Genomic DNA, 16,556 nt, shown 5'->3' on the forward strand with positions numbered 1-16,556 from the left:
TACATATCGATAATCACCTTCAATGTAAATGGATTAAAAGCTCCAACCAAAAGACACAGAGTGGCTGAAAGGATACAAAAACAAGACCCTTACATATGGTGTCTACAAGAAACCCACTTCAGACCTAGGGACACATACAGACTGAAAGTGAGGGGATGGAAAAAGATATTCCATGCAAACGGACATCACAAGAAAGCTGGAGTAGCAATACTCATATCAGATAAAATAGACTTTAAAATAAAGACTGTTACAAGAGACAAGAAAGGACACTACATAATGATCAAGGGATCAATCCAAGAAGAACACATAACAATTATAAATATTTATGCACCCAACATAGGAGCACCTCAATACATAAGGCAAATACCAACAGCCACAAAAGGAGAAATCGACAGTAACAAAATAAAAGTGGGGGACTTTAACAGCCTACTTACACCAATACACAGATCACCCAGACAGAAAATAAGTAAGGAAACAGAAGCTTTAAATGACACAGACCAGATAGACTTAACTGATATTTTTAGTACATTCTACCCGAAAGCGGAAGACTACACTTTCTTCTCAAGTGCACACAGAACGTTCTCCAGAATAGATCACATCTTGGGTCACAAATCAAGCCTTGGAAAATTTAAGAAAACTGAAATCATATCAAGCATCTTTTCTGACCACAACACTATGAGATTAGAAATCAATTGCAGGAAAAAAACAATTAAAAACACAAACACATGGAGGCTAAACAGTGTGCTGCTAAATAACCAAGAGATCACTGAAGAAATCAAAGAAGAAATAAAAAAATACTTAGAAACAAGTGACAATGCAAACAACGATCCAAAACCTATGGCACAAAGCAAAAGCAGTTCTAAGAGGGAAGTTCATAGCAATTCAAGCTCACCTCAAGAAACAAGAAAAATCTTCAATAAACAATTTAACCTTACACCTAAAGCAACAAGAACAAAGAAAATGCAAAGTTGGTAGAAAGAAGAAATCATAAAGATAAGAGCAGAGATAAATGAAATGTAAACAAAGAAAACTATAGCAAGATCAATAAAACTAAAAGTTGGTTCTTTGAGAAGATAAACAAAATTGATAAACCTTTAGCCAGACTCATCAAGAAAAAAAGGGAGAGGAATGAAATCACTAAATTAGAAATGGAAACGGAGGGATTACAACTGACACCACAGAAATACAAAACATCGTTAAGAGACTACTACAAGCAACTATATGCCAATAACATGGAGGACCTGGAAGAAATGGACAAATTCTTGGAAAAGTACAACTTTCCAAGACTGAACCAGGAGGAATTAGAAAATATAAACAGATTAATCACAGATAATGAAAATGAACCTGTAATTAAAAATTTTCCAACAAACAAAAGTGCAGGACCAGATGGCTTCACAGGTGAATTCTATCAAACATTTAGAGAAGAGTTAACACTTATCCTTCTCAAACTCTTCCAAAAAATTGCAGAGGGAGGAACACTCCCAAACTCACTCTACGAGGCCACCATCACCCTGATACCAAAACCAGACAAATATATCACAAAAAAAGAAAATTACAGACCAATATCATTGATGAATATAGATGCAAAAATCCTCAACAAAATACTAGCAAACAGAATCCAACAACACATTAAAAGGATCATACACCATGATCAAGTGGGATTAATCCCAGGGATGCGGGGATTCTTCAATATACGCAAATCAATCAATGTGATACACGATGTTAACAAACTGAAGAATAAAAATCACATGATCATCTCAATAGATGCAGAAAAAGCTTTTGACACAATTCAACACCCATTTATGATAAAAACTCTCCAGAAAGTGGGCATAGAGGGAACCTACCTCAACATAATAAAGGTCACATATGATAAACCCACAGCAAACATCATTCTCAATGGTGAAAAACTGAAAGCATTTCCTCTAGGATCAGGAACAAGACAAGGATGTCCACTCTCACCACTCTTATTCAACATAGTTTTGGAAGTCCTAGCCATGACAATCAGAGAAGGAAAAGAAATAAAAGAAATACAAATTGGAAAAGAAGAAGTAAAACTGTCACTGTTTGCAGATGACATGACACTATACATGGAGAATCCTAAAAATGCCACCAGAAAACTACTAGAGCTAATCAATGAATTTGGTAAAGTTGCAGGACACAAAATTAATGCACAGAAATCTCTTGCATTCCTATACACTAATGATGAAAAATCTGAAAGTGAAATTAAGGAAACACTCCCATTTACCATTGCAACAAAAAGAATAAAATACCTAGGAATAAACCTACCTAAGGAGACAAAAGACCAGTATGCAGAAAACTATAAGACAATGATGAAAAAAATTAAAGATGACACCAACAGATGGAGAGATATACCATGGTCTTGGATTGGAAGAATCAATATTGTGAAAGTGACTACACTACCCAAAGCAATGTACAGATTGAATGCAATCCCTATCAAATTACCCATGGCATTTTTTACAGAACTAACACAAAAAATCTTAAAATTTGTATGGAGACACAAAAGACCGTGAATAGCCAAAGCAGTCTTGAGGGAAAAAAAACGGAGCTGGGGGAATCAAGACTCCCTGACTTCAGACTATACTACAATGCTACAGTAATCAAAACAATATGGTACTGGCAGAAAAACAGAAATATAGATCAATGGAACAGGATAGAAAGCCCAAAGATAAACCCACACACATATGGTCAACTAATCTATGACAAAGGAGGCAAGGATATACAATGGAGAAAAGACAGCCCCTTCAATAAGTGGTGCTGGGAAAACTGGACAGCTACATGTAAAAGAATGAAATTAGAACACTCCCTAACACCATACACAAAAATAAACTCAAAATGGATTCGAGACCTAAATGTAAGACTGGACACTATAAAACTCTTAGAGGAAAACATAGGAAGAACACTCTTTGACATAAATCACAGCAAGATCTTTTTTGATCCACCTCCTAGAGTAATGGAAATAAAAACAAAAATAAACAAATGGGACCTAATGAAACTTCAAAGCTTTTGCACAGCAAAGGAAACCATAAACAAGACGAAAAGACAACCCTCAGAATGGGAGAAAATATTTGCAAACGAATCAACGGACAAAGGATTAATCTCCAAAATATATAAACAGCTCATGCAGCTCAGTATTAAAAAAAACAAACAACCCAATTGAAAAATGGGCAGAAGACCTAAATAGACATTTCTCCAAAGAAGACATACAGATGGCCAAGAAGCACATGAAAAGCTGCTCAACGTCACTAATTATTAAAGAAATGCAAATCAAAACTACAATGAGGTATCACCTCACACCAGTTAGAATGGGCATCATCAGAAAATCTACAAACAACAAATGCTGGAGAGGGTGTGGAGAAAAGGGAACCCTCTTGCCCTGTTGGTGGGAATGTAAATTGATACAGCCACTATGGAGAACAGTACGGAGGTTCCTTAAAAAACTAAAAATAGAATTACCATATGACCCAGCAATCCCACAACTGGGCATATACCCAGAGAAAACCATAATTCAAAAAGACATATGCACCCCAATGTTCATTGCAGCACTATTTACAATAATCATGTCATGGAAGCAACCTAAATGCCCTTCAACAGACAGATGAATGGATAAAGAAGATATGGTACACATATACAATGGAATATTACTCAGCCATAAAAAGGAACGAAATTGGGTCATTTGTAGAGTCGTGGATGCATCTAGAGACCGTCATAACAGAGTGAAGTAAGTCACAAAGAGAAGAACAAATATCGTATATTAACGCATATATGTGGAACCTAGAAAATGGTACAGATGAACCGGTTTGCAGAGCAGAAATTGAGACACAGAAGGAGAGAAAAAACATATGGACACCAAGGGGGGAAAGCAGCAAGGGGTGGGGGTGGTGGTGTGATGAAGTGGGCGATTGGGATTGACATGTATACACTGATGTATATAAAATGGATGACTAATAAGAAAAAATAAATTAATTAAAAGAAACAAACAAAAATAACGGATTTTTGAATGAATAAAAGGATTATATATGGACTGATATGTGTAATACATGTGAAATACAAAAAATGTTAACTGGAGCATCTAGGTGGTGGGTATATGGGTGTTCTCCATGTAATTATTTAAACTTTTATGTATGTTTTTAAATTTTTATAGTAAGATGTTGAGGAGAAGAGAGCATTTAGATGTTTCCTTCCTACAGATTTGCATTAAAAAAAATTCATTCCAAAACACCTGTGTTGCTGCTATTGTGATGTAATCTTTTCTTCTGTATGTCTTCTAACGAGATGCAGCTTGCATAAACGTGAGTGCTATTGGTTTCTGTATTTTAACTTTTGTATCCAGACACCTTATTGAATTTTTTTTGCTTATAATAGTTTTTCATCTGATTAATGATCTCCCCAAGTAAGATTATCTTTCTCATTTCTTTCCAATCTATATAAGCTTTATTTTTTTTTCTCTTGTCTAACTGCATTGGTCAGTACCTCCAAGATAATGTTAAATTATGGAACTCATAGAGGACATCTTTGCCTTGTTTTTTAGCTTTACTGTAAATTCTTCTCAGGCTTCCAATGCTGCCTTTTGAATATGTCTGGAGTCTCCTGTGAATGATTTAGGAGACTCAAGCCTTATTGATGAGACACCCGAACACCTCAATGTGAACGCCCATTTCAAGTTGGCACCATCCAAGCCAGGTTCCAGGAATATGCCCACCCCACTCCTTAAAAAAAAAAAAAGGGAAAAAATGACTGGACCATCAGGTACAGCTCTACAAACCAACACATATGGCATTCAGAGAATGGACTTTGGGGTCTGACAGACATGGGTTCAAATCTCAGCTCTGCCACTTCTGAGGTATGCGGTGTGAGGGCCACCTCCCCTGCCTGAACCTCAAGTGTCTTTGGGGAATCGAAGGGGACACTGTGAGTTTAGCATCTAGCACACTGAGGCTGTTCTCATTCACCAGCATGGGGGAGGGCAGGGCCTGGTACTCTGCATTGCTAACACAAGAAAGTTTGTAAGCTGGTGGGATATCACATGTGCATAGCAAGTAGTCTGAAAAGACATCCATTAAGCTGAGAGCTGTAGTCACTTCTAAGGAGTGGGATAGAAGGGATATATTCCAGTAGGCTGAATATTTGTAAAGGGCAAGTTTTATATCTGTACCTTGAAATACATACAGATGTTTAAAGAAAACCAACCAAGAAACAAAAGTAAATAAAACGGGGGGGGGGGGGGGGGGGGGGGGGGGGGGGGGGGGGCGGGGGCGGTATGTAAGATGCCAAGGTTGGCAGGAATCCTAGTATGTCTGAGTCCCCTTGACAAGGTCTCTTCCTCCAGTGATGAGAAGTGTTCTCCCTCTGAAGGAAGCCCTTGCTGACCCTACACGGAGCAGACCCTGGAGTCAAGATCACCCCACTCCTCCTCTACCCTACTCTCCCACCCTCTTCACACTCTTACTTCTTTTTTTGCTTGAGTTAGTCCTGATTTAGTTTAGATATCCACACTCCTTTGAAGCCACTTGTCTCAGTAAAGAGCTGCCCACTCCCAGACTCAGTATGTGAATCTTAATTCATCTAAGCTAGGGGCTTTTAATGTAGTCCACAGACCACCCCTACCAAGGGTCCGTGGATGGAATGCATGGGATTCACAATCTTTCATTGGGAAAAAAGAAAAAAAAAAACTATGTCTTTCTTTTCATTAAACTCCAACTGAAATTTAACATTTCCTTCTATTATGAATGTAAGCAACAAACCACAGTATCGTTAGCAGTAACTTGTGACTTTGTCACCAATGGAAATCACAAATATTTTCATATCACAAAAGTTATTACAGGTATCTCAGAACACTGTTTATCCTCATCACTACTTAAAAATTATGGTTGTTATTAGATCTGCCACTAGATTTTGTTATTTAGTGCACTAATAAAGAAGCAAGTTTATTCCTGTATGACTTAAAAAATATATTTTTTGATATAGTTGGTTTCTTTTGTAATCTGGTCATTTTATTCTATGCAATTAAATAGACTATTCCGGGAAGGGGTCCCTAGGTTTCACCAGACTGCCAAAGGGGCCCATGGCACAGAAAAGGTGAATAAACCCTGGTCTAAGCCAATGCTGGCAATTCCATTATCTGAGTTGGAGACTACTTAGGAAGTGTCATGTGACCTAGTGTGTCACATTCACAATGAGATGCAATGGGACATCTGTTGGAGGGACAGTGGAGTCCCTCTTGGGAAAGGTTCCTTAAGAGGAGACACAAGGAAGTCAAACTTTCTTCCTCTGCTTCTTAGTGTCTGAGCATGTGAGCTGGGAATTTCTTCCACCATTGGGCAGCCACGTGAAGAGCAGCTGATCCACCTGAGATGCAGAAAAGACTGATGGGAGAAGCCTGGGTTTTTGAGGATGTGGTTGATCTGGTGAATTAGCCAGATAGGAACCTCCCTACTTCTAGACTCCTGTTACCAATCAATAAATTCCTTAAGATTAAAAAAAAAAAAAAAATACACGTACCACAATGTTCACTGCAGCACTATTCACAACAGCCAGGACATGGAAGCAACCTAAGTGTTCATCAACAGATGAATGGATTAAAAAGATGTGGCACATATATACAATGGAATATTACTCAGCCATAAAAAGGAACGAAACTGAGTTGTTTGTATTGAGTTGGATGGACCTAGAATCTGTCATACAGTGTGAAGTTAAGTCAGAAAAAGAAAAACAAATACCGTATGCTAACACATACACATGGAATTTAAAAAAGCAGTACTGATGAACCTAGTGGCAGGGCAGGAATAAAGACACAGACATAGAGAACGGATTTGAGGGCACAGTGGGGTAAGGGGAAGCTGGGAAGAAGTGAGAGAGTAGCAATGACATATATACACCTTACCAAATGTAAAATGGATGGCTAGTGGGAAGCTACTGCATAGCACAAGATCAACTCGATGCTTTGTGACCACCTAGAGGGATGGGATAGGGAGGGTGGGAGGGAGGCTCAAGAGGGAGGGGATATGGGGATACATGTATACAAACAGCTGATTAACTTTGTTGTACAGCAGGAACTAACACAACACTGTAAAGCATTTATACTCCAATAAAGATGTGGAAAAAAAAAAGAAAAGAAGAAAACACTCATACAAGTATTCTGAAAAACACCGTGCTTCTTCTTCATATCTATGGATTATTACTCTTGGGCTTGCCTGGTATTGAGATAGCTGGTACTCAATAACTGAAAGAGCTTCAGATGCTGGTGTGATTCTAAAGATGACTAATTTGTATTTGGTTTAATTCTCCCTGCAGTTTTGTAGGTTAGCTCACCACCTGAAAGTGCAAATTCTAAGATGCTGTACGACAATGATGATAATATTTTTTAGCAATAAAAATAACTAACATTTATTGAGCACCTAGTATGTGCCAGTGTGTTAAGTTACCTTATTAACTGTTATAGTGACATATTAACTCATTTAATTCTTTAAACTTGTTGAGGTAGGTACTAGTGGTATCACCCTTAATAATTCACATTTTAAGTCAAGCTGGATTCAGGCCAAAGCCCTAATAAATCAAAGTAAAAGAATTAATTCTAGTCTAGGATCACGTATATCCTAACATATTTTACAACATTTTTTGCCTTGCTAATCTTTTATTCTCATAAGGACTCAAATTCCTCTATAGAAAATTCCCAATTTTTTTTCCCTCCCATCAAAGAAACAATAGACTATCTTAGTCAGGACTTCTAGGTCATACTGATATATTTTTACTTGTATTCCATTCTTATTATAAGAAGGTCTAACTTAAATTTTGTTAGGTAAGTCCATAGAGAGACCAAACAGATAAACATCAAGAACTACAGTCACAAAAACTAAATATATTTTGCTCCTATTCAAAGGCAAGTCAAAAGACCAAATGTATATGTATATGTATGAAACACCCTCTCAATATACATTAAATCTCATTAAAATGTAGTATATGCTTTCTATATGATGTACTGGTTCCGTGGACTTGGCTCTCAAAACTCTCTTTAACTAAAAACACTTAAAGATTTCCAAGAAATGCAATGTCTGAAGTCCTGGAACTGTACTGTACTAAAAATGCCTAGAATTATCCTGCAGCTTGAAAAGGCTTTTCCAATGGAAATAAAAGAGATGCTAAAAAGACCCAGCTAGAACACAGCTATACGGACACAAACACCTGCAAAGAAAGGAAAATGCTGATTTGAGTTCCATGAAGAAGATGAAATGGATATTGGCAGACACTTAATAGAAACTCTGCAATAGTGAATACAGTTTAGGGTATGGACCTATTGTGATGAGAGAAGATGAATCTTTTCATGATTGAGAGTATAGTACAAACTGCCACCAAAAGAAGAAAGCAGGTGGACAATGAAATAAAGGGACATAATCATGACCCAAGTGAAAAATAATTGGATTTTTACATATTCCAATCTTTTTAAAATTACTATTAACGTTTTAAATTAGGATTGAGAAAGGTTCACTTGGGGTATTCTGGCGTTTTTGAGCCCCTTATTCTTCTTCACAGAGGAGGGCTGGATTTCCTTCCCTTTATTTCTTAAGCTTCCTATACTGTATCTATCTGGCGCTGTTAATGGAGAAGTAACACTGGAAGCAGACAGACATTCTGAAATGTATTCCGGATTACACTGTACAGTCAGGTTATTACAACCATTACAACAAATGTGAGTTATTCAGGGACAATCTGGACCAGTTGAGGTTCTGAGAGCTCCAGAGGGACGTAGGGAAAACAAGAGGGGTGGGTACAGACGTGGAATCCACACCCCATTTTCAGTATATAATCTGAGTCTAGAAAGAAACAGAATAATATTGGCATTTAGCTAGAACTTTAAAAAAAATTTTTTTAAGTTAAATCTATATGCTCTGTTGATTTTGTGAACCATTTTATCCTTCTCAAAAAATGACAAGATTAGAATATAGCAGGATGGCTAATGTGGGAGTTTTTTAGTTTCAGTGTCTGATGAGGGAATGTGGTGACCTCCTTATAGCTTGTATGAATTAACAATTTTTTAGAGACATGCTTCCCTGGCCCATGAAGTACTTGTTATGTGTTGTGTCAAAAGCAAGAAACCCTGACATTAAGAAGCTAGGAAAACAGGATGAACAATAAGTGATACATAGTGGGCACCAGTGTTTGAAGTAGTGCTGATTCAACTTGGCATACAAAGGACATGTCCAGCATTACTATATATACTAAAACCAAAATGGCAAATGGAGCTCCAGTACTGTATATGTGGAATTATATCAGGAGCAAATAGCCAAATAAAATGTACTCCTGCTTCAATGACCCTCTCTCTTTAGACCAATTCTGTTTGCAGTCTTGGTGGAACACGGCCATGGCTTTTTAGTCTCTTCAAATACAAAAATCTATAAGCCTTGATTTAATCTATGTTGTACAATATCTAACATACAAAATTCAATACAAGATTTAACTTTAACAGGACACCATCTATATTCTTTAAAAGAGAAAAGAAAAACTGCTAAAATTTTATGAAAAGATACAGGCAACTTTATTAAACTCAAAGTCTTACTACCTAAGTTTGGGGAAAGGACGTTTCCTTTTAAGCTGAAAGTTACCATAGGTTCATACCTTGAAGCAGGAGGCTCTATAAAGGAGCTGGACAACATGCCCAATGCTAGTTTTAGAGGCTTGAGGAAACCGTGGCTCCAACCTTTGCACCACAAAGAGAACCAATACTTTTCTTGACAAAGCAGAACCATCTTCTAAGGCCAGGAGAACCAGCTTTAGAGCTTCCTCCTGCATTGCTAGGAAAAGTTGAGCAAAACCAAAATTTATCACGTACAGAGATAAGATAACTCCATTTCTTAGAAGGGAAACATTTAATAATTTTTACAGGTACCACTTAATTAATGGGCAACACAACAACAACCGATATTCAGTTACACTTTTGAACCATTTGGGGGCAATTTTTTATTACATTCCATATACTTTATTTAAGAAAGCAGATAAAAGATTAATACAGTTAGGGAAAACCTCTATCAAAATGAATAAACTTTTGGCATTAAAAGTTTTAAGTATCCTGAAAAACTGACATGGAATTACCCAAGCCATTATTGTGGGATACCAAGTGGGATATTACTTGATAACAACAGAATATTGCAAAGAACTAGCCTTTGTACATCACTTATAGCTCCTACACTATAAATACTTTTAGAATTAATGGTATAGTAAATATCAAACCTAATTATATACCTGGTCCAAGGAACTGGCAGCCTCTAGCTCTGACTGCTGCCCAAAGATTGGAAGAGAGTTGCTGAGGATTCTGGTGCTGGAGAATGAGCTCTGTAACAGTTCGTTCACCTAAAGATCGAGCTGCCCTCATGGCACGAATCCTGCCTTCTTCTTCTACTAGTTGGCAGTGGACCAGAGTCACCAGCTTCCTCTGCATTGGGCGACTCAGAACACTCTGAGTAGTGCTATTCAGACCCACTCCTTTAAAACAGAAAATAAAGTTATTTCTAGGTTTCCAATGTAATTTTAGAGTCCAGAAAAACTTCCTCTGATGGGCTGATTGACTTATGGCTATGTGGAATAGTTCTGGGTTCTATCAGAATATTCAAAACAAACAATACAAATTACACAAGTGAAGCCTAGTTTGCATTTTAAAAGTATACAAAAGCTGTTATTGCATGCAAATGTTAACACTCATTATGACATTAAATATATCATTATTCATTTTAATCATGGAGAAATAAAGAAAAAAAGGCCAGTCAATATTAGTAATTAAAAACCCAAATCTTGACGAAGTGAGAGAGTGGCATGGAGTTAATATATACTACCAAATGTAAAATAGATAGCTAGTGGGAAGCAGCCGCATAGCACAGGGAGATCAGCTCGGTGCTTTGTGACCACCTAGAGGGGTAGGATAGGGAGGGTGGGAGGGAGACGCAAGAGGGAGGGGATATGGAGATATATGTATACGTATAGCTGATTCACTTTGTTATACAGCAGAAACTAACACACCATTGTAAAGCAATTATACTCCAGTAAAGATGTTAAAAAAAAAAACCCCAAAAACCCCCCAAAAAACCCAAATCTTGAGGTCCTAACAGGTCTGGTATATTTCCTAGTGGTTAAGCTCACCTTCCTAATGAAAACAAGCCATAATGGCAAGACAGTAATGGCAACTTCCAATTTTATTGTATCCCCAACAGCATACCACACAAAACTGGATAGAAGGCCGACAATTTAGAGTTGTCAAATGATAGAGAGCCCTTCTGAAACCACTAGTGTGTTTATACTTACTTTTGCAACTCATTCAAAAAATGTTTCCAATAAATAGTACATAAACTTTAAACTCACCACTTTATTTGATGTGGTTTGTAATGATATAAATTATTTAGCACCAGTGGGTTTGGCTTACAATAAATAAATGAATTTCGTTAACATTCACTTATAGCTCACAATTTTTATGGTGACAAAAGCATCTTTAATGAACACGTGCTCAGCATGGATAATTTCATCTGATTTACCTCTAGCACTGCTGAGTGGTTTCAGGTACAGTGCTAATTCTTCTACACACTTCTTGGCTTCCTCATAATGCTTTGTATCTTCAACCCCACTACACAAAGTAATGGGCTGCTGTTCAGGAACCTAGAGGTTAAAAAAAAAAGGTGTGTTTGAGTGCTCACTAATTAATTATAATCAAATGTTTTATTCAGTATGTTTTATGCACTCCTACTCTAACACTGGTAACATCAAAACTCCCATTAAATTTACTGAATTCTTTCAAAAGATCTTTTATATACATACACACAAAATTACTGCACTTTTAAATTTTTGTTTTGTTTCTGTAACAGATTTATTGAGATATAACTTGCATATCACATAAGTGACCCATTTAAGGTATATAATTCAATAACTTTAAGTATATTCTCAGTTATACAACCATCACAATTTTAGAACATTTTCATGGCCCCCCCAAAAGAACCCCATAGTCACCCCTGCCATATTTCCTCCCAAACCCCCTCCAGCCTTAGGAAAAAACTAATCTATTTTCTGTCTCTACGGATTTGCCTATTTTGGACATTTCCTATAAACAGAATCATATAATAACTTCCCAAGTAGCTGTATCATTTTGCATTCCCACCAGCAATAAATGAGTCTCTCTTGCTTCACATCCTCACCAGTATTTCGTGCTGTCAATGTTTTGAATTTTAGCTATTCTAATTTATGTGATGGTAGCTCACTGTTGCTGTTGTTTTCACAATTTTAAAAAATTATATTCTATTTATAGTTACTATAAAATGTTGACTATATTCCCCTTGTTGTACAATATATCCTTGTAGCTTATTTATTTTACACATAGTAGTTTGTACTTCTGATTGTTGTTGTAATTTGCAAATCTTTAATGACAAACAATGCTGAGCAAGCTTTTATTTGCTCATTTGCCACCTGCATATCTTCTTTGGTGAAGTGTCCAGACCTTTGCCCATTTAAAAATCATGTTCTTTTTATAACTGAGTTGTAAGGGTTCTTAGATACAAGTTTCTTACAGGTATATGATTTACAATTATTTTCTCCCATTCTGTGGGTTGTTCTCTCACTCTCTTGACAGTGTCTTTTGAAGCACTAAGTTTTTTGTTTTGTTTTGGCTGCACCACGTGGCTTGTGGGATCTTAGTTCCCCGACCAGAAATTGAACCCAGGCCCTCAGCAATGAAAGAAGCACGGAGTCCCAACCAATGGACTGCCAGGGAATTCCCTGAAGCACTAAGTTTTAAATTTTGATTTAGTTTGATTTATCTTTTGTTCCTTGTGCTTCTGGTGTCATAGCTAAAAAAATACCGCCTAGGGACTTCCCTGGTGGCACAGTGGTTAAGACTCCATGCTCCCAATGTAGGGGTCCCGGGTTCGATCCCTGGCCAGGGAACTAGATCCTACATGCATGCTGCAACTAAAAGCCCACGTGCCACAACTAAGGAGCCTGTGTGCTGCAACAAAGGAGCCAGCGAGCTGCAACTAAAGGAACCCGCCTGCCACAACTAAGACCTGGCACAACCAAATAAATAAATAAAATAAAATAAATTAAAAAAACACTGCCTACTCCAAGGTCACAAAGATTTATGCAAATATTTTCTTTTAAGAGTTTTGCAGTTTTAGCTCTTACTTTTAGCCTTTGATCTATTTTGATTTTTGTATATGGTGTGAGGTAGTGGTCCAAATTCATTCTTTTGCATTTGGATATCCAGTTTGCTCAGCACCATTAGCTGGAAAGACTGTCCTTTCCCCATTGAATGGTCTCGGCAATCTTGTAAAAAGTCATTTGACCATATATGTGGGTTTATTTCTGGACTCTCTATTCCATTCCACTGATCTAAATGCCAGTCTTTATGCCAGCACCACACTGTCTTGATTACTAGAGTTTTGCAGTTTCAAAATCAGGAAGTGTGATTCCTTCAAATTTGTTCTTCTTTTAAGACTGTTTTGGCTATTTAGGGTCCCTTGTGAGTCCATATAAATTTTAGGATGGGTTTTTCTATTCAAAAAACATCATTGGGATTTTGAAAAAGCTTGCATTGAATCTGTTGATTGCTTTGGGTAGTACTGTCATCTTAATAATATTAAGTGTGTGAACAGGTGATGTCGTTACATTTATTTATGTCTTCTTTAATTTCTTTAAGCAATGTTTTATTTTCAATGTACAAGTCTTTCACCTCCTTCGCTAAATTTATTCCTAAGTATTTTATTCTTTTTGATGCTACTGTAAGTGAAATTATTTTCTTAATTTCCTTTTGGATTGTTCATTGTTAGTGTACAGAAATGAAACTGATTTTTGCGTGTTAACTTTGTATCCTGCAACTTTGCTTAATTCATTTATTACTTCTAACAGTTTTTTAATGGAAATCTGTGGGGTTAAAATAATGGCTATTATGGATTAAAATGTCCTATCCTCGAATTTCATAAACATTAGTTGTTACAGTTAAGACATGACAAGGTCTTACTCATTTTGTAGAAAAAGAATTAGTTCATCCTTAGACAACTTTATGAAAAAAAGTAAGTCTTGGTTATTTGTTATTAAAATATTACATTAATGAAATGGTTACCCCCAATAAGTCTATTTTAATAACATTTCCAAAATGTCATAATGGAACTTTCAAAACAAAAAGAGAAATGATTATGAAATGAAAAATTAAGTATAGGAAGAGAAGAAAAACAATCGAATGCAATTTCCCTCTGACAAATATTAATATTTTGTAGTGTTGGCGACATCATCAAGATAGATTTGTAAATAAAGTAAGTTTTCCTTTTTTTTTGGCTGCACCGTGTGGCATGCAGGATCCTAGTTCCCCAACCAGGGACTGAACCCATGCCCCCGGCAGTAGAAGCATGGAGTCCCAACCACGGGACCGCCAGGGAAGTCCCAGTAAGTTTTCCTTTGGAATAAGCTGTTCGAAAACTGCTCTCTTTATCTCCTACATACATAATATCAACCTTCCCTACTTTTTATCAACTTACAGAAAGACTGATTTAGCAAATATTAGTGGTGCTAATATTAATATAAATATTAATGTCCAAAGTTCCAGCATATTTATTTGGAAAATGATTTATGGTAAACATATGATACTTTAGACTCACACTATGCAAATTAACAGTGAGGGGTTGTTTAAGTGAATCATACCTAACTCTGAAAAGCCTGCTTCCCTTGGCTTTGTGAAACCTTCTGAAGATACTACTGATCTCTACCTTGAGAATACTGACACAAAACTTTCAGAGCATTACCTTCAGAATTACTAGAGTAACTTTCATATTTAGGTACCTAGGGGTATTTGCTCCTACTCTAGACAAATGGTTCCCAAAGGCTGTGCTCTATAGTTTTCGTCACTTTCTTGATCTTTCATTTCAGTTAGTGTCTACTAAGTAAAATAGTCTGAAGCAGCTTCACTTTTCCTATTAAGTAAAATGCAATTATTTTGTGAATAATATTTTCTTCAATATTAAGAAGTTCTTGTGACTTACCTCTTAGGTTTCTCTAGTGATCTGATAGCTGAGGCTGTTGAGAAAGTCTGACCACCAGACCGAATGAATGTTACTGTACAGTGACTAGAAACACTGCACCACCATAACAAATCTCCTTAACGTACTGAAATAAAGGATCTGCACAGTACTGAACAAAATTTTATCTACTTAAATAGAAGGCAGGAGGAGCTTCAAGATGCCGGAAGAGTAAGATGTGGAGATCACCTTCCTCCCCACAAATACATCAGAAATACATCTACATGTGGAACAACCCCTACAGAACACCTACTCAACAATGGCAGAAGAACTCAGACCTCTCAAAAGGCAAGAAACTCCCCACGTACCTGGGTAGGGCAAAAGAAAAAAGAAAAAACAGAGACAAAAGAATAGGGACGGGACCTGCACCAGTGGGAGAGAGCTGTGAAGGAGGAAAGGTTTCCACACACTAGGAAGCCCCTTCGCGGGCAGAGACTGCGGGAGGCGGAGGGGGGAAGCTTCGGAGCCATGGAGGAGAGTGCAGCAACAGGGGTTCGGAGGGCAAAGTGGAGAGATCCCCACACAGAGGATCGGTGCCAACCAGCACTCACCAGCCTGAGAGGTTTGTCTGCTCACCCGCTGGGATGGGCAGGGGCTGTGAGCTGAGGCTCCGGCTTCGGAGGGCAGATCCCAGGGAGAGGACTGGGGTTGGCTGCGTGAACACAGCCTGAAAGGCGCTAGGGCACCACAGCTGGCCGGGAGTGTGTCTGGGAAAAGGTCTGGAGCTGCTGAAGAGGCAAGAGACTTTTTCTTGACTCTTTGTTTCCTGGTGCATGAGGAGACGGGATTAAGAGTGCCGCCTAAATGAGCTCCAGAGATGGGCGCGAGCCACGGCTATCAGCGCGGACCCCAGAGACGGGCATGAGATGCTAAGGCTGCTGCTACAGCCACCAAGAAGCCTGTGTGCAAGCACAGGTCACTCTCCACACCTCCCCTCCCAGGAGGCTGTGCAGCCCGCCACTGCCAGGGTCCCGTGATCCAGGGACAACTTCCCTGGGAGAACACATGGCACGCCTCAGGCTAGTGCAACGTCATGCCAGCCTCTGTCACTGCAGGCTCACCCCGCAATCCGTAACCCCACCCCCCCAGTGAGCCAGAGCCCCCTAATCAGCTGCTCCTTTAACCCCGTCCTGTCTGGGCGGGAATCAGATGCCCTCAGGCGACCTACACGCAGAGGCGGGGCCACATCCAAAGCTGAATCCCAGGAGCTGTGAGAACAAAGAAGAGAAAGGGAAATCTCTCCCAGCATCCTCAGGAGCAGCGGATTAAATCTCTGCAATCAACTTGATGTACCCTGCATCTGTGGAATACCTGAATAAACAACGAATCATACCACCTTGAGGCAGCAGACTTTGGGAGCAACGATATATATATATATTTTTCCCTTTTTCTCTTTTTGTGAATGTGTATGTGTACGCTTCTGTGTGTGATTTTGTCTGTATAGCTTTGCTTTTTACCATTTGTCCTACGGTTCTGTCTCCCCTTTTTTTTTTTTTAAGT

General features: G+C 38.1%; 1 protein-coding gene across 2 annotated transcripts in view; it reads right to left on the reverse strand.

Moving 5' to 3' along the window:
- The window catches only part of RC3H1 (ring finger and CCCH-type domains 1), a 100,099-nt gene that overhangs the window by 37,868 nt on the left and 45,675 nt on the right, over positions 1-16,556 (reverse strand). For both annotated transcript variants that reach the window (XM_036843680.1, XM_036843671.1), the window contains 3 exons: positions 11,535-11,655; positions 10,255-10,494; positions 9,631-9,806 (listed from right to left, as the gene is read on the reverse strand). In XM_036843680.1, coding sequence (XP_036699575.1) covers positions 9,631-9,806; positions 10,255-10,494; positions 11,535-11,655 — 537 coding nt within the window. The remainder of the gene's footprint in view (positions 1-9,630; positions 9,807-10,254; positions 10,495-11,534; positions 11,656-16,556) is intronic.

Source organism: Balaenoptera musculus, chromosome 1, assembly GCF_009873245.2.
Source record: "Balaenoptera musculus isolate JJ_BM4_2016_0621 chromosome 1, mBalMus1.pri.v3, whole genome shotgun sequence".
NCBI lineage: Eukaryota > Metazoa > Chordata > Mammalia > Artiodactyla > Balaenopteridae > Balaenoptera > Balaenoptera musculus.